The 24,101-nt window shown below is 36.4% G+C and overlaps 2 protein-coding genes across 9 annotated transcripts in view; both read right to left on the reverse strand.

Annotated features, from left to right (window-relative positions):
- The window catches only part of LOC144013395 (disco-interacting protein 2 homolog C-like), an 89,640-nt gene extending 74,767 nt beyond the window's left edge, over positions 1-14,873 (reverse strand). For all 7 annotated transcript variants that reach the window (XM_077512229.1, XM_077512220.1, XM_077512211.1 and 4 more), the window contains exon 1: positions 14,575-14,873. In XM_077512229.1, coding sequence (XP_077368355.1) covers positions 14,575-14,656 — 82 coding nt within the window. In that variant the 5' untranslated portion in view covers positions 14,657-14,873. The remainder of the gene's footprint in view (positions 1-14,574) is intronic.
- Positions 14,874-16,045: 1,172 nt separating this feature from the next.
- larp4b (La ribonucleoprotein 4B) overlaps positions 16,046-24,101 on the reverse strand; it is a 29,585-nt gene continuing 21,529 nt past the window's right edge. Inside the window, exons 15-17 of one of the 2 annotated variants that reach the window (XM_077512280.1) lie at positions 23,151-23,377; positions 21,903-22,008; positions 16,046-20,810 (exon numbers count right to left, since the gene is read on the reverse strand). In XM_077512280.1, the coding sequence (XP_077368406.1) occupies positions 20,481-20,810; positions 21,903-22,008; positions 23,151-23,377 (663 nt within the window). In that variant the 3' untranslated portion in view covers positions 16,046-20,480. Of the gene's footprint in view, positions 20,811-21,902; positions 22,018-23,150; positions 23,378-24,101 lie in introns of both variants that reach the window. The other variant, XM_077512270.1, reaches the window with a different exon arrangement.

Raw genomic sequence — 24,101 nt, forward strand, 5'->3', positions numbered from 1 at the left:
GGACGCTGCATGTCCAACAGTTGCTCAGCGCTGCCCAGGCATGTTGTGGCGCAACGTGGTACTACACGAGTGCTGTCAAGTCATCTTTATGGATGGAGCGCTTTCAAACAGCATTCGTCACTATCAACTATTTTTCTAATTGATTCATCTATCAACTATTCAATCGATTAATTGAGTAATGGATAGATAGATAGATAGTAATTAGACTTAGACTTAGACTTGACTTTATTGATCCCTCTGGGAAATTTACATGTCCAGCAGCAATGAGAACAGATAATAAAATAAAAAAGAATTCAATCAATCAATAAGTAAGGTTATTACACCAGAGATTGAATTAATAATAATAATAATAATAATAATAATAATAATAATAATAATAATAAATAAATAAAATGAAAAATAAAAATTCAATCAATCAATAAGTAAGGTTATTACACCAGAGATTGAATTAATAATAACAATAATAATAATAAAATGGGAAATAAGAATTCAATCAATCAATAAATAAGGTTATTAAACCAGAGATTGAATTAATAATAATAATAATAATAAGAAGAAGAAGAAAAATAAAATAAAAAATAAAAATTCAATCAATCAATAAATAAGGGTATTACACCAGAGATTTAATTAATAATAATAATAAGAAGAAGAAGAAAAATAAAATAAAAAATACAAATTTTATCAATCAATAAATAAGGTTATTACACCAGAGATTGAATTAATAATAATAATAATAATAAGAAAAATAAAATAAAAATTTTATCAATCAATAAATAAAGTTATTAAACCAGCGATTGAATTAATAATAACAATAATAATAATCAAATGAAAAATAAGAATTCAATCAATCAATAAATAAGGTTATTACACCAGAGATTGAATTAATAATAATAATAATAATAATAATAAGAAGAAGAAGAAAAATAAAATAAAATAAAAAATACAAATTCAATCAATCAATAAATAAGGGTATTACACCAGAGATTTAATTAATAATAATAATAATAAGAAAAATAAAATAAAAATTTTATCAATCAATAAATAAGGTTATTACACCAGAGATAGAATTAATAATAATAATAATAAGAAGAAAAATAAAATAAAAAATAAAAATTTTATCTATCAATAAATAAGGTTATTACACCAGAGATTGAATTAATAATAATAATAATAAGAAAAATAAAATAAAAAATAAAAATTCAATCAATCAATAAATAAGGTTATTAAACCAGAGATTGAATTAATAATAACAATAATAATAATAATAATAATAATAATAATAATAATAATAATAATAATAATAAAATGAAAAATAAGAATTCAATCAATCAATAAATAATTTATTACACCAGAGATTGAATTAATAATAATAATAATAATAATAATAAGAAGAAGAAAAACAAAATAAAAATAAAAATTCAATCAATCAATAAATAAGATTGGTTACACTAGAGATTAGCCTGCTAATGAGCGCTAAATGTAAGCAACGTGCAACGCAAAACCAAAGAGGCAACAGGCACACCTCGTTATACCAACTTTACTTTTTTTTTTTTTTTTTTTTTTTTTTTTTTTTTACTTCTCAAGTTCTTGCCATCTTCCTTTGACGAGCAAACAGTTGATGATGTCATCGACGTGAGACGCAGCCACACAAAAGCGCCCAAAGACGTTTTCGACTTCGATGATGTCACAACAGCGCCACGTCACATGACCCGGGTGTATGTGTGTGTGTGTGTGTGGTGTGTGTGTGTGTGTGTGTGTGTGTGTGTGTGTGTGCGCGCGCGCGCGCTGATGCTGACCTGAATACATCGCGCGCACGCGCGCGCGCACGCGTCTCTCGCGCCCACTTTTATGAGATGTCATTTCATGTGAGAGTTCACGTTGGGGACAACATTTGCATCAAAAGGTTTGAATGGAGCTTGTGAAAGTTTGGAATGTGACATACAATGGCGACTTGTGTGTGCGTGTTGTCATAGATACAATTGCACACAAACAAACAAATGGAGCGACAGTATTCCCCTCGGAAGCACGCGCACGCGCACGCGCACAAACCGGGAGAGCAGAGGAGTGATGTCATGCGCGTGCGCGCGCACGGAAGAGAGAACAACAACAGGTCCGGTGTGGCAATTTTGAAACGTGTCATCCGGATGTGTGATGTCATCAAAGAGCGCCGGGGTGACCTGAACGCCCCCCCCCCCCCCCCCCCCCCCCACCCCCCCCCCCCCCCCCCCCCCCCCCCGGGACTTGTGTTCATTTTCTCCGACATTTTTTGAAATTTAGTCTCAGTTTTAGTTCAATTGTTTGTTTGTTTTTTAAGAAAAGAAAGTCTTTGAATCCTTGAACTTGATATTTTATCACTTGACGTGACAGTGACAAAATAAAGACAGTAAAGAAACAAAGACTGACTATTCCTGTTAGCATGTGCTAACTTGCTGTTAGCGCTAGGCTAGCAATGTTTTAACTCTTTGACCGCCAAAAACGTTTCATCACAATGAGTGAAATCACGACGCTATGCCGTCATAAATGTTAAATGACGTCAACTAAGTTTTGTTTTTGTTGTTTTTCTTGAGAAAAGGAAGTCTTTGAATCCTTGAACTTGATATGACATCACTTGAAATGACAATGACAAAATAAAGACAGTATGAAACAAAGCCTGACTGTTTTCCTGTGCATTTTGGCCTGTTGGGGGCAGTGTGGTGCCGTACACGCTTCAAAGTGAGTAACTTGTTTAAATAACTTGGTTTTTCGCACATTGGGAAGAATTTGTGCCTTTGCGTCGTGTTTATTCATTCTTCACGAATGTGTTGCCACAACATTTGTGTGTGGATATTCGTTATTTGAAGGAAAAACGCTCCCGAAGCTGACGCTAACTTCTTGTTAGCATTCGCTAACTTGCTGTTAGCGCTAAGCTAGCAACGTTTGAGCTCTTTGACCGCCAAAAACGTTTCATAACAATGAGTGAAATCACAATGTATTCCGCCATAAATGTTAAATGACGCCAACTAAGTTTTTTTTTTTTTTTTTGACAAAACAAAGTCTTCTGCCATAAATGTGATTTTTTGTAGATTTATTTTGATATATTATTTTGTGGCCATGGTGTTTTTTAAATATTGCGCACAAGTAATACACATAAAAAAAAAATAAAAATAAAAATTAAGACTGAAACTAACTAAACTAAAATTAAGCATTGATTAAAAAACTAAAACTAATCAAAACTAACAGAACCACCTCGAAAACTAATTAAAACTAACTAAATTAAAAAAACGAAATAAAAACTAAAATGAAAAATTCCAAAACTACATATAATAACCCTACTGCCATATTACAAATAAATTGGTTTATATATTGTAGCATTTTTCTAAATATGCAAAATCACAAATTAATTATTTGTACAGTTTTTAGGACTAAACACAATTTCTCTTCCTCACATGATGTGGCCCTTGCGTCCTTCGGATTTCCTGTATGTGGCCCTCAATTGGAAAAGTTTGCACACCCCTGCGCTACACACATGCTAGTTGCTAATGCTACGCTAGCAATACGGTGCTTTCAGGGTACTTCAACAGAGTCGGAAACTTCGTTGTTTTTTTTTCTTCGATAACGTTTGAAAGGGGGGGGAAAACAATCGTCCCAACTGGCCAATTCTGATTGGTCGCCGATCGCACGGTCACACGTTTTTGAAGGCGCACAAATGTTGCCGGGGGCCCGAAGCGCCGCAACTGTCGCTGGTCGTCAGCGAGCGCATTCCTGCTTGACGCACACGCACACGCTCACTCAAGAGCGCAAAAATATGCAAAGTGATGGCGAACACATTCTTTGCCTGGCAGACAAAAAAAAAAAAAAAAAGAGAAGGCAGACGTCTTCCCTTACTGGCGCCTCAACAACACGCTTGGTGATCATGTGTGCAAATGTAATTTCTCTATGACGTATAAGAATATACATGACAAACGTGCCTCATCAAGTGTCCTTTGTTGCCAATGAAAGAGTGGGCGTGTTTTTGAAGTGGGCGTCGATCACACGCGAGCCCGTTCAACAATTTGCGCTTTCAAGATATGACGCTAACTTCCTGTTAGCATTCGCTAACTTGCTGTTAGTGCTAAGCTAGCAACGTTTGAGCTCTTTGACCGCCAAAAACGTTTCATAACAATGAGTGAAATCACAATGTATTCCGCCATAAATGTTAAATGCACTTTAGCATGTGATCGCGCCGATCAAAAGTGTGACAGCGATTGGTCGCCCAAAGTGTATGACACGCGATACGAGGCCTCGCGATGAGATGATGCCGCAATTATCCATAAATTGGTCAGGTCATAAATCCACAATAATCTGTGATCAAACTATCCAAGAAGAATAAACTGATGCTTATTTTTAATGAGAAAATCGTTTCTTTTTGCACCATAACTGAAACACGATATTCAAAATGGTGTCTTCTTCACAATAAGTACTTTAAGTGTATTTTTTTTTTTTTAAATAAATAAATACAAATGTTTTCTTCACAGAGACGACTTTCCGTCAACAAATTTGTGTCTTTCTCAAACACAACACCGAGACACAATTTTTTTTTATTTTTGTGAAACATTGCAAAAGTAAATAAATAAATACAAATATTTCATTAAATCCATTTAACTTATTTGCTCCCAATAACGTGTAAATACGTTTTTTTTATGTTTTAAGTGTCCCAAAGACGTATTTATACGTTTTTTGTTTGTTTGTTTTTTATGCAAGAGCATAAAAATTTATGCTATTACACAAACGGCCAGCAGGTGGCAGCAGAGCAAAGGAGATCAACCAGGGCCATGTTGAGAAAAAAGCTAAATCGATTTGTGAAAACTGATGAAACTTAGCTCTCTTCTCATGCTAATTGTTGCAAAACAGAAACAGATAGAAACATACTTTTTTTTCTGATGAAAGAAGAGACTTTCATCTTTCTTTTGATAGGTTACAACATGCTTTATAGCAATTGAACACAATATTCTGTGAGCCTTGCAAAATCAGTCCAAATCCAGTAAAACGGCCGAGAGCGAACGGGATTGCGAAATGTGAAAATGGCGGCGAGTGAATGAGTTCATTCGATACTAATATTGCTCAGAAATTGTGTGCTTCAAAAAGTCCAAACATATGTTTTAAATCTTTAAAATTGAAGATATAAAGCACATTTTTCATACAAACGTATGCAAAAGTGAGTCAGTTGATAAACACGAGTCTTGTTCACCTGAAGACTTGCGTCCATTTCTCCGCCACTCTTATGAGGCGCTCCCCCTAGTGGCCCACCAAGTCATTGCTCAATAAGTCGTGAACAATGGTGCCGTTCTAGTGGCTGTATATGAACTACAAATATCGTGTTACTTGCGTAGGCGTATCGATAATCAATTGGGAGATAAAGTATCACAATTTATTGCGATATCGATATATTGTCATGCTCCTAGTGTGATGTCATCACGGTTATTAGAGTTCAATGAAAAGGAATTACATAAAAATATTTTTGTCAACGAAATAAAGCCCAAAATGCTTTAAAAAAAAAAAAAAAAACGACAACAGAAACTACATTTTACACATAAAACACAAGCTAACACTGCAGAGGGCATTAGCATGTTCCGCATTATGACGCACACGTGCTAACGTTAGCGTCCTGCTAATCTGTCATCTATCAGGAGACATCACGATTTATCGCAAAATCGATATATCGTCACACTCCTAGTGTGATGTCATCATGATTAGTGTTCCAACGAAAATGAATGAAATACAAATATTTTTGTCAACGAAATAAAGTCCAAAATGCTAAAAAAAAAAAAAAAAACAAACAACAACAAAAAACAAAGATAACAGAAGCTATATTTTACGCGTAAAACACAAGCTAACTAGCGTCCTGCTAATCTATCGGGAGACAAAGTATCCCAATTTATCGCGACATCGATATATCATCACACTCCTAATTCAAGGTCAAGGGTTAAACAAAACAAAATTATAGTAACGTAACATTAATCCAACGGCTACAATTTTCCAACAATAATGCTAAACCAACCGCTAGCTAATGCTGGCTAACTTACTAGCTTGTAGCATGGAGCTATCGTAGCCACTTGTTGTTATATTGTAATTGTGCGTCGTCACGTTGTTTTTCATGAAAAAGTTGAGAGGAAATTTGATGTGAAATAGTTTTAGATCGGAAATGTTTAAATTATGCTGCTGAAAAAAAAAAATGTATACAGCTAGGGTTTGATTGTTCTGACTAAAACAGTTTTTGTAGACAAATAAAACAGTTTTCTTGGAATAAAATGCTAGATTTAAAATCAAGTAAAATCGGACTAAATAAAAGCGAAATGTTATTGATGATAAAAACTAACAAGTGTGATTGAAAGCGGACTAAAACGGAGAGTGAATTTCAAAATGGCGGATAAGATTAGCACTGGCTAGCTCCAAGGACAGGATAGCGTGTTATGACGTGCGTCATTCTGTTCACTTTATGGTGTATTTTTTCAACTTATTTATTTTACTCGTTTATTTATTTGCTTCGTATGACTTTTAATTTATTATCAAACATTTGTGAAGTGACATTCGAGGCGAGGAACCGCGACTTATTTTTAGGAAGGTTTCCAAGACGCGCTGCTAGCTAAAGGCGGCTAAAAACAACCTTGGCTAACGATGCCCTTGTTCGAAGAATCGCTTATTTTCATCATCAATCTCTTTTTTTTTTTTTTTTTTCTTGCTGCTGAGAAATGACAATAGAGGAGGAATCTCCAAATGGAAATTTTGCTTGGTTCTTTCCTCGTGACTTTCTTTCTGCTCGCCTTTTATCAGAAGTGCGAGGAAAAGTTTTTGCCGGGAAGTTATGAAGAAAATCTGACGAGTCGCCGCCGCAAATTGTCAACAAAGAACGCATTGATGGCGGGAGTCACGCGGACGTCTCGCGTTGGCGTCTCGCTCGCTCGCTCGGTCGGATGTCACGTCATCATCGTCATCATCATCATCTTCATCAGGGGTGGGAACCTCTGGGTACCTGACGATACGATACCATATGCTCACGATAACGACGATTATCCATGTATTGGTCAGCTCATAAATCCACGATAATCTACGATAAAACTAATCATAAAAATAATAACAATAATATAAATAAATAAGAAGAATTATAGTAATAATAGTAATGTAAATAATAAATAAAAATATAAAATAATAAAATATTTAAAAAAACAATAATAATTCACAATATTATAGTAATAATAATAATAATATAAATATATAATTTAAAATCTAAATAAAAAATAAAATAAAAAATAAAAAATAATTCATATTATAGTAATAATAATAATATAAATATATAATATAAAATATATATTTTTTAAATTATATATACACATATATATATATATATATATATATATATATATATATATATATATATATATATATATATATATATATAAATTAATAATAATAATAATATATATAAATAATAATGTATAATAAATAATAAAAATAAAATAATGAAATAAATAAATAATAAATTAAAAAATAATAATACTAAATCATATAAAATATAAATAACATAATAATAATAATAATAATAATAATAATAATAATAATAATAATAAAACTAAGCTCATGAGTCTTCTTTGCCTGAAGACTTGTGTCCATTTCCCCGCCACTCTTATGAGGCGCTCCCCCTAGTGGCCTGCCAAGTAACTGCTCAATAAGTCATGAACAACGGAGCCGTTATAAGTGGCTGTTTATTAATGACAAATATCGCGATACTTGCGTAGGCGTATCAATAATCTATCGAGAGAAAAAGTATCACGATATCGATATATATATCATCACACTCCTAATCATCATCATCATCATCATCAGCAGCAGCAGCAGCAGCAGCAGCATCAGTGCAATGAGTCAATTTGAGAAGATTGCAAGTTGACAAAACATGCCAGCATTTATTTTTTTATTTTTTTTTGATCCATTCAAAGCGGCATGTTGCGGTTTTGGTCGCGTCGCGGCAGGCGGCAGGCGGTTGCTCGTTCGGTCCTCCTGTCAGCGCGAGCCGGCGGGGATTGTTCACTTTAGGACGTTTAATCTGCTGAATGGACTCCAAAAGCGGAACGAGCGGCCAAGCAAACGGGGTCAATGAGTGCACCGGACGACTCGGCCACGCCCACCAAAAGAGTCAATCTGATGACTCCTGGAGAAAACAACTTAAGAAGAACCTTTACTTCTTACTCAAATTTCCAAAGTAGTCACTTACATACAGAAGCGTATTGCATTCACTTGAAAGAAAAAGAAAATAAGTTTAAGTTTTTTTTCCTGAATATTTTTTTTTTCTGCTTGACTGAATATTTTTTTTGTCATAAATATTCAGAAAAACAGGGAAAAAAAATATTTAATATTTAATGTTTTTCTGAGTAATTTTTGTTTTTGACCTGTGAATTAAAAAAAAAAAAAAACACACACGGTTATTATTATCTTTAAAAATGTATATATATATTCAGAAAAACAGAAAAAAAATCAGAAAAACTTTATTTATTTTTTTTTAACAGGAATAAAAATATTAAGAAAAACAGAAAGAAAATCTGAAAAACGGGGTGAAAATATATTTTAAAAAATACATGGGAAAAAAAATTACTCAGAAAAACAGGGAAAAATATTCAATAAAATATTCAGGAAAACAGAAAAAAAAAATCTGAAAAAAATGGGGGAAGTATAAAAAAAAATAACAGAAAAAAAATACTCAGAAAAACAGGGATGGAAATATTCAATAAAATATTCAGAAAAACAGAAACAAATATTTTATAAAACAGGGAATAAAATTACTCATAAAAACAGGGGGAATATTCAATAAAATATACAGAAAAAAGGGAAAAAAATTAATAAAAACATAAAAATTATTATTTTATAAAATGGGATAATACTAAGAAAAACAGAAAATAAGAAGAAATAGGGGGGGAAATAATAAAAAAAAAAAAACAGAAATAAATACTCAAAAAAATAGGAGTAAAAATATTCATTAAACATAAAATGAAAAAAATTACTCACAAAAACAAAGCTTCCCCCCAAAAAAATAGTCAGAATTATTATTTTTTTTTCCCAAGTGAATGCAATACATTTCCGTAGTTTACAAGCGCTTCCTCTCAAAATGTTCCTTCTGCCAAGACGCTGACGTGAACACAGTACGAACGCCATTTTGAACAAGTCTTCAAAAGTCATGTTTGTCCGCCGTCCGCGTGTCCTTCAACCACATCCTCATCCTCTCACAACAATCGTGATTGACACAGGTGCGCGTGTTGATGAGAGGTCAGACAGCTAATCTGTTTAGCAGGAAAAGCTAACAAATGACATTGTCTTCGATTAATCGTCAAGTAATGAATTATCAAATTAATCGACACTTATTTTAATAATCGAGTAATCGTTTGGAGCCATTTTTGAATTGAAAATTTGTCCAAATCATCTGATTTCAGCATATTGACAGTAATTGCTCACTGATTTCTTTTTTTTATTAATGCAATTAAGTCATGATTAAAATATGAATATGACTAAGTCAGTTTCATAAAAGAAAAGAAAAAGCGCAAATTTGCAAATATAATATAATAATGTGGTGAAATGGAGCAAGGGGAAAGAACGGAAAATCAATTTTGGTGAGAAATGTCAGCAATTTGCATTTTTCAGATGATATAAAGCGGGAAGCGACAGCAAACAAACATGAGAGGATGAAAATGATGATGATGATGAAGATGAAGATGCAGACTGTTGTCATCTGACTCCTCTGCTGCCGGACGGGAAAATCCCACCGCTTCGTTCGGGGAATCTCTCACGCACGCACGCACGCGCGCGCGCGCCACAAGTTCTTTTTGGTCCCAAAATAGATTTTGGTGGCGGCTCGTGAACTACTTTGTGCGCTGCCCGGTTGACATCAGAAACAAAACAAAAACAAACACCCCACATGTAGTGCAAAGCATCATGGGAAAATGGAAATTGGAAAGGAGCGAGAGAAGTAGCAGGTGAAGAAGGAGAAGCAGAAAAAGAAAGATGGCGGAGGAGGACGAGAAGAAAACTTGGGGAGGAGCAGACAATGGAAAACTAACAGATAAGGAGAACAATCATAACAAAAAAAAAATGAGGAGGAGGAGAAGAACGGCAGAGGAGGAAAAGAGAAGTGGCAGAAAGAGGAGTAGAAAAAGGAAAAGCAGAAGAAAGATGGTGAAGGGGAAGAAGGATTGAGGAGGAGGAAGATGAAGAAGAAAAAGCAGAGAAGGAAAAGCAGATGAAGGAGAAGGACGGTGGAGGAGGAAAATAAGAAAGATAAGATTGAGGAGAAGAAGAAGAAGAAGAAGAAGAAGAAGAAGAAAAAGAAGTTGAAGAAAAAGAAGAAGAAAAAGAAGAAGAAAAAGAAGAAAAAGAAGATGAAGAGGAAGAAAAAGAAGAAGAAAAAGAAGAAGAAAAAGAAGAAGAAAAAGAAGAAGAAAAAGAAGAAGAAAAAGAAAAAGAAAAAGAAGAAGAAGAAGAAAAAGAAGATGAAGAAGATGAAGAGGAAGAAAAAGAAGATGAAGAAGATGAAGAAGAAAAAGAAGATGAAGAAGAAAAAGAAGAAAAAGAAGAAGAAGAAGAAGAAGAAGAAGAAGAAGAAAAAGAAGAAGAAAAAGAAGAAGAAAAAAAAGAAGATGAAGAAGATGAAGAAGAAGAAGAAGAAAAAGAAGAAAAAGAAGAAGAAGAAGAAGAAGAAGAAAAAAAGAAGATAAAGAAGAAAAAGAAGAAGAAGAAGAAGAAGAAGAAAAAAAGAAGATGAAGAAGAAAAAGAAGAAGAAAAAGAAGAAGAAAAAAATGAAGAAAAAGAAGAAGAAAAAGTAGAAAAAGAAGAAAAAGAAGATGAAGAAGAAGAAGAAGAAGAAAAAGAAGAAGAAGAAAAAGAAGATGAAGAAGAAAAAGAAGAAGAAAAAGAAGAAAAAGAAGAAGAAGAAGAAGAAAAAGAAGAAGAAGAAGAAGAAGAAGAAAAAGAAGAAGAAGAAGAAGAAGAAGAAGAAGAAGAAAAAGAAGATGAAGAAGAAAAAGAAGAAGAAGAAGAAAAAGAAGAAGAAGAAAAAAAAGAAGATGAAGAAGATGAAGAAGAAGAAGAAGAAAAAGAAGAAAAAGAAGAAGATGAAGAAGAAGAAGAAGAAGAAAAAGAAGAAGAAAAAGAAGAAAAAAAGAAGAAAAAGAAGATGAAGAAGAAAAAGAAGATGAAGAAGAAGAAGAAGAAAAAGAAGAAGAAAAAGAAGAAGATGAAGAAGAAGAAGAAAAAGAAGAAGAAAAAGAAGAAAAAAATGAAGAAAAAGAAGAAAAAGTAGAAAAAGACGAAGAAAAAGAAGATGAAGAAGAAGAAGAAGAAAAAGAAGAAGAAGAAAAAGAAGATGAAGAAGAAAAAGAAGATGAAGAAGAAGAAAAAGAAGATGAAGAAGAAGAAAAAGAAGATGAAGAAGAAGAAAAAGAAGATGAAGAAGAAAAAGAAGAAGAAAAAGAAGAAAAAGAAGAAGAAGAAAAAGAAGAAGAAAAAGAAGAAGAAAAAGAAGAAGAAGAAGAAGAAAAAGAAAAAGAAAAAGAAGAAGAAGAAGAAGAAGAAGAAGAAGAAGAAGAAAAAGAAGATGAAGAAGAAAAAGAAGATGAAGAAGAAAAAGAAGATGAAGAAGAAAAAGAAGAAGAAGAAGAAAAAGAAGATGAAGAAGAAAAAGAAGAAGAAGAAGAAGAAGAAGAAGAAGAAGAAAAAGAAGATGAAGAAGAAGAAGAAGAAGAAGAAGAAAAAGAAGAAGAAAAAGAAGAAGAAGAAGAAGAGGAAGAAGAAAAAGAAGAAGAAAAAGAAGATGAAGAAGAAGAAGAAGAAGAAGAAAAAAGCTGGAGGAGGAAAAGACAAAGAAGAAGAAGATAAAGACAAAAAAAAGTTGTCAGTAAAAGTGGCAACGTAAGATGGCCGCCCTCTGGCTTCAGCGATGATGATCCTATGACAGGGCAGTCGACATATTCCTGCAAGTCCGCAGTTCCGAGACGCTTTTGCACTTTTGCGCACCACGGAAGACGGAACATCGCGTCATAAGAACACGACGGAGATCTTTGGAAGGTTGCGAGGACGAAGGCGCAGGTGCGATTCATCAGCAGCGGCGGCAGGCGAGCCAGCAATAGAGAGCCTCGTCGTCTTCATCGCAATTATTTTTTAATCACGATTAGGACCATCATTTTTTGGGGAACAAAACAAAATCTTTAGACGTAGAAATTATTAAGACACTATCATTATGTCATTTCTTTTGGATGGAAACATTACATTTGTTCATTTAAAAAAAAAAAAAAAAAAAGTGTAATAATTGATTATCAATTAATTGCACACGCGCGCGCACACGTGCGACCAATCAGCAGTGTGTGTGAAAGAAAACGTGCCTGTGCCATTTTTTTTTTTTTTTTTTGTCTGCCATGTTGCTTTTGTCCAAGAGGTGATGTCATCTTTGGAGCAGGTGGGAGGAGCGTGCGTGCGCGTGCTCACGTGTATCGTATTTGGAAGACGATGAGGATGAGGAGGAAAAAGCCAACACGAAGAGCAAAGACATCAACCGTCTTCCGTCAAGATCCGAACGAGGGAAAAAAAAAAAAAACAACAAAGATCTGAACAAGGTCTGAGTGCACCCGGATGCTAATTAGCGTTAGCATGAAGCTAGCAGCGCCTTCGGGCAGTTTGGTTGTGACACACAAGGTGCTTCTTTGTTTGTTTTACGTTTAGCTTGGAGGTCAACGTCGACTGGGTGTGGCATTTAACAGCTTGGAAAAAAAATAAATCAAATAAAAGGATGGATATAAATATATGAATTAAAATACTGAAAAAAACAGTACGGAAAAATACTGACTGTTCCTGTGCGTTTTAGCCTCTTGGGGGCAGTGTGGTGCCGTGCGTCCATGACGTACACACTTAAAGTGAGTACAGAAGAAAGTTGTGACTGAATTCTATTAAAATAATTCATTTTTTTCACACATTGTGAAGAATGTGTGCCATTTGGGTGTGGATATTCGTTATTTTGAAGGGGGAAAAAAAACGCTCCTGAAATCGATGTCAAATTCCTTGTTAACGTTTGCTAACTTCCTGTTAGCATTTGCTAACTTCCTGTTAGCGCTAGGCTAGCGATGTATTGAAAACGAAGCATGTGTTCTTGTGTGTTTAGTTTGACAGTTAACGCCAACTGCGGTGTCATTAAACAGCTTAAAGGACGTTCATTAGGGACAACACAATAACATACGCGACACACTTGCTAGTTGCTAATGCTACGCGAGCAAAAATGGTGCATTCGGGGTACTTTCACAACGTCGGAAATTTCCGTTTCCTTCGATAACGCTTGTTTGAAGGCCAACAATCGGCGGATTGTAATTGGTCGGGCCCTGGAATAAATATTAAAATATATACACATGAATAAATAATTGGAAAACGTGCACAAGTTGTGAATGTTACATTTTACGTTCACGTTAATCAGCGTATATTATTGTCGTATTAAGACATTTTGCGCAAGACTCATTTTTGAACAAAAGAAAACTTGAAATAATGCGCCCTATCGAGAAAACCACAAACTGTGTACCTCTCGAGTACCTTGAATGACGCAGTATTTGATGTTAAAAAATGCATACTAAACAGTCAAAAGGAGTGTAAAACAATGGATGATAGATTCATTATTTATACAACTAAAGATTTTAAAATTGAATGAATTGATGGAGTTTAACCGCCTTAAAATAATGTATAAAGCCCACCACGAAATTCTACCAGTTAATATACAAACTAGATTTATAAAAATGGAAAGTGAGTATAAATGAAGAGGAACAGACTTTTTTTTTTTTCTAAACCTAAATACAAAACAAAACAAAACAAAACAAAACAAAAAGGATGTAATTCAACCTAAGGTGTCAATTTGGATTGTAAAACAAAATCTTCTCAATCTATTTGTATTTTTTAAAAATGGATAAAAGCATATTTACTGCAAAAATATGTATAGCAAAAGGATATGCATTTGAATTATTTTTGAATTCTTCTTTGTGTGTGTTGATTATAGGCTCAGACGAAACAAGTTTGACTTCTTTCTGTCTCCTTTCATTTCTTTTATTTTCAAGAGTGAAATAAATTGATTTGATTTGATTTGAATAGCGTCTCATGTTCTACGTTGGTGACACAAACAGTACTCGTTTTCTTTTCGCATATGCAAATACTCAGTGGCATTATGGGAAAAATATGTTTGTTCAAAAAAACTAAAAAAAAAGTTTGTAGCATTTAGCTAGTTACGAGTTCGAACGAATTGGCCAGTCAAAAAAATGTTTACTCCACATGGGAAGTTCTCCAAAAAAAAAAAAAAAAAAGTCTCCAAAAGCGTCTTTGAACAGGACGTAAATGTTCGCTGCTGTCAAGTTATTGCGTCGCAGTTGCACGCGCAAAAACGTCATCTCCATCCAAGAAAAGCCAAAAAAAAAAAAAAAAAAATCCCACAGAACAACTTCCAACTTTTCCCTGCTTCAACTCCGTTTCCCCGTCCAACAGCACCAACCGTCAACCGAGCCGAAGCGCAAGGCCGACCGAGCGGAACCAGCACAAACCGTTTGCGCACTCACCTTCGGATAACTCCAACTCCAGCTCGGCCAGTTTGGCCCGAACCTCGACGGGAATCGGCACCAGCGGGTCCCTGTCCGCCATTCCGCAGGCGCCTTCAATCGCCTTTTTCCTTTGGCCGCGTCTTCTTTTTTTTTTCTTTTTTTTTGCGTTTCTTTCCCTTCGTCAAATCCTGTCGAAAAAGATCCAAGAAAAGATCCAAAAACCAAAAACCAAAAACCAAAAAAACGAGTCGGAACCTCGCCGCCCGTCAGTCGGCGCGGATTTGTTCCTCGTACGAGGTGACAAGCTCGCCGATACGCGAGCCAACTGCTTCCGGTGTTTTGTCTGTCAAAACAACAGACACTGACCTTACAGCTGTACTTTAACTTTGAAAGGAACCGCCTTCGTTTTCCGGGTTTCGCTCGAACTGCCGTTTGCCTAAAATAAAAAAAAATGCTTTTATGTGTCTGCAGCTACACTAAAATTATAACTTAATATAAGTAGAGATGGTGGGAAAAAAAAGTTATTTCAATTCACAAAGTAGTAATAAAGCCCCGTTTTGAATGCTTAGTTAACTACAGTACGTACAGTATTTCATTCTAGTTTGAGTCTGGCTCCCCCTGGAGGCTGACTAAGCAAACGGCACGACTCCGGATTGCCGTTTCCAGGCGAAAGTACAGTACAGGTACATCAAAAGGGATCGGATTTCACTTGTATTGCGTTTTTTCCACCTATAAGGCAGCCATAGCACTGAAACATTAATTTAGTCGGTCACTAAAATGAGGGCAAATGTATTTTACACTATTGTATTAAATGATTGGTTCATTGATTTATTGTAAATAAACTGTTAAAAAAAAATAAACATTTACGTTTAACATGTTTGTATTTTAAAAAAATAAAAAATAAAAAAATTAAACATTTCAATTGCTCATTAAATAAGATTGATGATAACTACAATTCCATAAATAAATAAATTAAATATACATTTAATATTGTAATCACATGGGTAAAATAATTAGTTCATTATAATTAATTACATTAAATAAAATGAAGTGTGGCCCGTGTTCACAAGTTTGCCAATCACCTGCAATTTTCTTTCAAGGGGGGAAGTCAACCTTAAATATTTCTTGACAATTAATATGTCACGTGTGACCCCACTAGTCTAAACATGACATTCTGATTAATATTACATTTGTGGAATATGAGCTTATGCAACAAAATGCAGCTTTTTTAAAAAAAAGACTATCCATCTCAGTGGGTCGGCCATTTTGCCACTTGCTGTCGACTGAAGATGACATCACAGTTTGCGCAGGATCGACCAATCACAGCTCACCTGTTTTGTAAAAGCTGAGCTGCGATTGGTTGAACAACTTGTGATGTCATTTTCACTCGACAGCAAGTGGCAAAATGGCCGCCTTCTGATATTGATAAAAACTGCCTGATTCTAAGTGCTTGTAAAAGTAAATAAAAAGACAAAAAGCACTCCGCATCTCCTCAACAGTGCCTAAATGTTTATTTTTCCAGTAAGCTACATTTATTTTGTCCAAATGAGACAAGTTGAACATCCCGTCACATGAGTAACTTATCTTTACGCCAACTTGATTCCAGTTGCACGATGAAGAAGAAAACAAAAACAAAACAAGGTCAAATGGTAACAAAAAACGGCAAAAAAAAAAAAAAAAAAAAAAGGTTAAAGGTTGTCTGTAAGCGAGCCCTGACGCAGAGTCCACGATTGTCCACAGCCGTTAGCGTAGCAAGTAGGTTAGCGCTAATGAGTGAAAAACCACAGTGAGTAGATAGAACTTGGAGTCTTGTGCATTCCTCAGGTTATTCAATTTGTTTTTTTCTTTTTTCTTTTTCTCAGTCGTGTCCCATCAAGGAGAGAACGGCAACGGTCGAAACAAGCCCAACGAGAGCGAGCGACATGAACGCTCGCTCGCTTGTCTCAACCAATTGAGATGATGGCGGCCATCTTTGTTTGCGCACGCGTGCCCACGTTTCGCAGTTCAGAGTCCCAACAGGTGACGGGCCAAACTGAAGGCTTATGTACACGCTAGCTACACACAAGCCACAAACCGAGCGCCCTTTTGTGGTCATTTTTTTTTTTATCTTTTGAAAGAAAACTTGCGCCAGAGCGACTGACATGAAAAAAAAAATGGTTTCAACCAGACGACAACAAAAATACAACAGTTTCATGTTCCTACGCAGACAAAACAGTTGAGGCAGGATCAACATTCCAAGGAGCCAAAACTAGCCACGCGCTAACTAGCGGGTGGCTAACGACAAGTTAACGTGCCAAGTTTAGCCTGTGCTTCAAATGTGCTTGAAATAACGTAGCAAAACTTGAATGTGCGTAGCCTAGCTTAGCTCTAATATTGAATTTGTTACGATTGAGAATCACAAACAAAAAATGAAAAATGTTAGTCGGCGCTCGAAAACGCACATTAAGCACTATTTTTACCGAGCTATCTTTATGCTATGCTAAGCTAGGCTAGGCTAAGCTAAGCACATTCATGAGTTTGGTTGGAGGAAGTTTTCCAAAAATATGGCAAAAAAGAAAAAGAAAAATCAAAGCAGTTGAGGAATTTGTGATCTGTTTGCATTGAGTGTTTTCTTTGTTACTTTTTTTTAGTGGGATTTTATCGATGTGTAAACAAGAAAAAAAAAAAAAAAAAAAAAAAAAAAACCAAACAAAATATGACATTTCGTCAACGTTTACACACAAAACAAATGAAATTAGAAAAGAAAAAGTTCTGAAAAGCACAACATTAAGTCATTTTTTGTTGTTTAAATCCTACATCCAGCTCGTTAGCGACATTAATAGTTGTTTTGTTTTTTTTAAGGTACCTCTTATATTTTTTTTTATCTGAATATTTACAACTGTACAAGCAAAGCACACACCTCAAAGTGCATAATATTTAATACAGTATCGACTCTGTTTTGCATTTACACGGTTTCACTTTCTCCCGCCAAAAACAACCTGAATCCTAACTTTTTTTTTTTTTTTTGAGGGGGGGAGGGGGGAATAATAAAAAAAAAAAAAAGAAGAAGCTGACAGATTTATTTGCACTAAATATTTTTTCTTCTTTAGTAGCGGGGGGTGACAAACTATACTCTTATGCTCGTCTGGTATAAAAGTTAAGGCAAAGTCACTGTTCAAGTTAAAATAAAATTCAAGTTTCTCATAACACGGGATGGAAATTTTTTTGCGCATAGACGACGCCTGACTGCTTGCTGCTTCTACTTCCCCTTTTCTTTCAAAACAAAACAAAAACAATTACGGGGGAATAAACAGCGCAACTCCAGAACTGAAAAAAACAAAAGCCATCCGCGTGCATCTCAGTCTCAAAAAAGAACAACAACAAAAAAAAAATTCCCTTCTCTTGCTGGGATGACCCAAAATGCTTCTGAGGAAGGAAGACGCATGTGTGCGTGTGGAGTTTTCGACTTTTGACTCACTCATTATTTACAGTTGAAGCAAAAGATGCTGCTACAGCCCGCCAGGACCACTTGGAGGCGCTCTTTCCTTCCTCTAACTGCTACTCCCCACCGACCTCCTTCGAAACAAAACAAAAACAAAAACGTATCCTTCAACATCTTCTCGTGCCATCTAACGTCAACTCAAAAGCACCGCAGCCGTGCCAACCATCACAGGAAGGACCAAATATGGTCATCATCCAGGGGGAGGGACACTTTGGCTGGTCTAACTCGAGAGAGACGCTTTCTTTCTAAATTGCAATTTTAAAGCGATACTTGACTCATTTGAGACATTTTCAGCAGCAAAAACAGTTCATATTTTGTCCATAATGAATTTAGTAACTTCAATACTTTTCATGTACAATGAATAGCTTTGAAAAGTCGACTGAAGATGACATCACCCGTGCTAACAACCAATCACGGCTCAGTTTGCTGACCAAAGCCATGATTGGTCGTTACCTACTTCCTCAGCACGTGATGTCATCTTCAATCGACAGCAAATGGAAAAAATAGTTTTTAAATGGTATTAATTGTACATGAAAAATAATTAAGTTATCAAATTTATTCCGGGCAAAATATTCACTTTTTTACTGCTGAAAATGGTTCAAATGAGTCAAATACTCCTTTCAGTGTTTGCCCATGCTAATCAATAAGTGACAGTTGCACCCACACCTGCCGGAAAAGCACAACAACAAATTACGAAGTGGCGCCCATGTCTTCAGTAAAGCTTTTCCCTCGCTTTCGAATGTGAATAAGTTGAGACGAGACCAATTTAGTCGCACCCGCGTTTTAGCCAAGTCTCAAATTTCGCATCACACCGCCGCGGCTCGTAAATCGCGCACGCGAGCACAACGTAGCCCGCGCAAGCTAATTTTGGAAAAGCGTCGGTTATTATACGCATCTCGTCTAAGTTACTTATACAGCAGGTGACAATAAGTCGTGCGTGCACCCCCACCCCCACCACTCAAAAACAAAAACAAAACAAAAAAACATTCATGTTGTGTTTTGAGTTCTATCTCAAACGTTCGTAGTCTTGTCAAAGAGCTTGAGTCAAGCGGCCCCCCCAAAAAAAATGGCGGCTGCCGTTCACTTCCACAATCGGAACCGTCCCATTTCGTCCTCTCGGTGAGACCACGTCGAGCTAACAGCGCCACCTGGTGGAGATGCCGGTGACATGCCGCGCAACGAAGCTTCCCACAAAGAGCGTATGGAAAGGAAGGCCACTCACTACACATGCAAAAAAATAAAATGCCGCCGGCGCTGTTCGACTGGTCGGAGCGTGTTGCTTTGTGTTAATTGTGGGAATTTTTCAATTTGCTACCTTTCCATGGAAATTTATGGGGAAGAAATGGGAATGAAACGGGTATTTACAAAAGCTGACGGTCGGCTCTCGAAATATTGTTGATTGTTGAGCTAAAGAAATTTTGATATTAAAAAAAAAAAAAAATCTGATTTACTATTACAGACTAACTTAATGGACCTTTTCCAATTATGCTCGGTCCAATTTCTTGCATTGTGCTGGGAGCAAAAATATAAATCATGAGCAAAAAACAGTGAGCTATCTATTTTGTACGGAGCGCGGTAGGGGAAAATCACGAAAATATTTAAGATTGCAATATAACGCAATGCTATTGCATTATAATGCAATACTATTATTGATAAATATTATATTGAAATGACTTTTGCAAAATATCGCAAATTTTGAACAACAGATTCCACTTCCGGGTCATTTTCAACAGGCTTGTCTATAACACGACGATTGCTTTTGTTTATTATTTGTTGGAGGGGGACGAAAGATTTCCACTTCCGGGTTATTGATTATGGTTCAGAGAGACTTTTATCATCTATACTTCGCATGCAAAGCGATAAGGTATCAACTAAATGTTTTGATGACCTAAAAAGAATTAACAAAACAATCGTGGGTGTTATGATAGCCAACTTGCTGTTGCTAATGATAGCTAATGACCCGGAAGTGGAATCTCTCGTAAGTCATTGCATTATAACGCAATAGTTGTTGCAATATCGTGATGTCCCCTACCGGGCTCCGTAATTTTCCTTGGAGGCCTGCTTACGACAAAACTTAAATACTTCCAATGTTGACGTGCTTATAAATGAGTCTCAACTCCCAATTAATTCCCACAGAAAGTTTCCGAATTGGACCATTTCCAAAATTGCCTGTCCCTACCTGTGCCACCAAAAAAAAAAAAAAAAAAAAAAAAAGAGGGCTGGGGGGAAAGCAAATAAATACGCTAAACAAAAAAATGAGACGGTGCTTCACATGCACAGTAAAGTGCTTTTTTTTTGTGTCTGCAAGCCCTGATCCAGAAGAGAAGGCGTCATCTTTTGCTCGTGTCGAACGTGTGGAGAGGAGAAGAACAACGGAGTAGCCCTGACGTGGTTCCTTGAACGCATCCAATGGAGTAGATGGGAGGGGAGGGGGGGGGCGGCCCTACAGGGGAGACTTGGGCGGGGTGTGGTGAGAATCCTTCTTCTCCGGCGGGGGCGGGGGGGAGGCCCAGTGGCCGGCCGGCCTCCGCGTGTCCCGCGGAGGTCTCCCCGGAGGCAGCTTGGAGGACGGGGGGCAAGTCTCTCTGGCCTGGGCGGCTTCCCCCGCCGGCGGGCCCGACACGTCGGGGCACTTCCGTTCCTCTGCCGCGGAGGGGGCGGGGCCCGCCGGCTTGCCGGCTTCCTTGGGGGCGAGCGGCGGCGGCTGCGTCGTCGGTGCGGGGGTCTCCTTTGCCCGCTGGCAGATCTCGGCGTAGGAGGGCTTCCGCTGCTCCTGCAAGCGACGGGTCCATGACCCGGAAAATCAGAAAACCATCATTTATAATCTCGCCCTATTTTTAAACACTGGATATCGCTTCCAATGTCCTCAATCGATTCGATTTCGATTCAGTTCGATTCCAGTTAGATTTTTTTTCAAATTCGCTTCAATTCACTTCAGTTCAATCCAATTTCCAAATTTGCCAGTTTATAAAGTGGTAAATTTGCCACTTTTTTCTCACCATATTAAAAAGTAGCAAATTTGCCACTTTTTTCTCATCATATTGCAACCCCCCTAAAAAAAAATATGTATATATATTTGTACGTGGCCCTAATACGCCGTCGTACACAAACAATTCACGTTAAAAAAATAATAATAATAAAAAAATAACATAAAATAAAATATATAGTTATAACTTAACATTAATCCACAGCTATACCGTTTCTGACAATAATGTTAATCCGGCCGCTAACTAATGCTGGCTCATTTACTAGCTCATGATGATGTTTTTGCATATAAGTGAAAATTTTATATGAAATAGTTTTAAAAATATACAGTAGAAAAATGATTGTCCTGACTAAAACGTTGACAGTTTTTGTTGACTAAAACTAGATGAATAAAATTGTTTTCTTGTACTAAAATAAAGACTAAAATGCTCGATTTATAGTCGACTAAAAATGGACTCAATAAAAACGGGATGAGGTTGACTAACTGTGATCAAAACTAACAAGTGTGATTGAAATTGGACTAAAACTGAGACAAAATTTTAAAATGGCGGATCAAATTCACACTATAGTACAGGAGGAAACTTGTATATTATTTTAATTAAAGAATTCTAACTGAAATTCAACAAAAGATGTGTCTTCCAATTGCAGCACTTTTTTTTTTTTTTACAAAACCACACCCACTCCCACCCCGCCCCGCCTCATACTAGCTGCCTACGAGCTGTATATGTCCCATCTGTACGTTTACCGAGTAGTTTATACAGTAGTCTGCTTGCGAGGTGGGAGCAACAAGATGGCCGCCCTGTGACTTCAACGGCTTGCACTACTGCCGTGTCCGGGCTATCCAGTCATATGTACGGGTCAGTGTGTAAACTGCACGAACCGTTGCGGCACCGTTGACTTGCACCGACTTGCTGGCGGTGGACAGCGTGCCGGACACTCGCTCCACCAACATCTGCACCTCCTTGGCCTGCTTCGCCTCCGACATCCTGACGTCCCTGAAGGCAAGCGCCGGGAAATTAGAATAAAAAAAATAAAATAAAAAAACAAAAAAAACAAAAAACAACAAAACAAAAAAAAAAAAAAGAGGTAAAAACGAGGTACATATCGCAAGACGGGGCTTGCTCTAATTCACCTCAAATGCCCCAGGCACATAAGAAATCATGTATCAAATATTGTTAAAAAAAAATAAAATACGTATAATGGATATACTGTATTTGCAAAGTTTCTGCAAGTATCACTTAATCTAATGTAATACTTTTTTAATACCATTTCTAATGCAACTTAACAAGTTTAAAGAAAGTATTTTTTTTCTGCCACTAGGTGGCATTAGTGTTTCATTTTGGATGTTGACAAACAGTACATTTTTCTTTTCAATTAAGAGAAAGTAAAATAAATTGTAAAATATAAAGTGATAAATTTGCGAGAAAAAAACAACTTGTAAATTTGAAAATTTATAAAGTAGCAAATTTTAATTTGTAGTACGCTACGTGTATTTCTCGTAAGTTTTTGAGGTGTTTTTTTTTCCTCGCAAATCTGCCACTTTACAAACTCGCAAATTTGCCACTTTCTGAAGTGGCAAATTTGCAACTTTCTATAAAGTGGCAAATTAACGAGAAAAACAAAGTGAGTTTATAAAGTATAAAATTTTCATTTTTGGTATGTAGTACCCTACGTGTATTTCTCGTAAGTTTCTGAGGTTTTTTTTCCTCGTAAATCTGCCACTTTCTAAACTCGCAAATTTACAACTTTTTTTCTCGCAAAATTGTCACTTTAGAAAGTGGCAAATTTGTGACTTTTTTTTTTCCCTCGCCATATTGCCCCCGCCCTCTAAAAAAATATATATATTTATACGTGGATAACGTGGCCCTAATACGCCGTCGTATATTGTTGGATCTCTCTTGCTTAAAATACGAACATTTATTTATTTATTTATTTTTTTAGCATACTTGCGTGACCACTTAAGAAAAGTATACTGTGATGTCTCAACATTGTGCAACTGCGATTCAAATCATGACTCTCTCCAAAAGCCGGAACAGAGTCTCGGCCCCTCCTGAAAAGTAGCTGTCGAACCCGACCACTTCAGCCTGGTTCCGCCATCAGCGCCAAGGTTAACGAGTGTTGTTCTTACGCTGCCGGGATGGAGGTAGGCGGTGGCGGGCACACCACGGGGGTCCAGTTGGAGGCTACAGCAGGGGCGGGCGGAGTGGACGAAGAGATGAAGCTCACGGGCATCAGAGAGAAGGACGAGGAGGACGAGGAGGACAAAGAGGCGGAGGAGGATGTGGGTGTCCGAAGAGGCTCTTTGGGGCCGGCCAAAGTGGGGGCTCCTCCGGGACTGGATTCGACGCTCACGTTCTGTGACATATACATGAAATCCAATTAAATCAAGCATTTTAGGGCACTATAAAAACAAAAAAAAACCACAAAAAAAATAGGGCCGCAGCGATCAAATATTTTGCTTTTTGGTAGAGATGCACGATAATATCGGTGACCGATAATTATCAGCAATTATCGACCTATTTGACGTCAAACAGATAAACCAGATAATAGAGAAATGCTCCGATAATTATCGGCAACTATCACCCAATCTTGACGTTATACAGATAAACCGGAAAATAAAGACATTTGCCGAAAATTACCGGCAAATATCGACCAATTTGATTTCATCCAGATAAACCAGATAATAGTGAAATCCTCCGATAATTAATCGGCAACTATCGCCCAATCTTGACGTTATACAGATAAACCGGATAATAAAGACATTTGCCGAAAATTATCGGCAACTATCGACCAATTTGATTTCATAACAGATAAACCGGATAATAGAGACATTTTCTGAAAATTATCTGCAACTATCGACCAATTTGATTTCATCCAGATAAACCAGATAATAGAGAAATCCTCCGATAATTATCGGCAACTATCGCCCAATCTTGACGTTATACAGATAAACCGGATAATAAAGACATTTGCCGAAAATAATCGGCAACTATCGCCCAATCTTGACGTTATGCAGATAAACCGGATAATAAAGACATTTGCCGAAAATTATCGACAACTATCGACCAATTTGCCGAAA

This window comes from Festucalex cinctus, chromosome 1 (assembly GCF_051991245.1).
Source record: "Festucalex cinctus isolate MCC-2025b chromosome 1, RoL_Fcin_1.0, whole genome shotgun sequence".
In the NCBI taxonomy this organism is placed as follows: Eukaryota; Metazoa; Chordata; class Actinopteri; order Syngnathiformes; family Syngnathidae; genus Festucalex; species Festucalex cinctus.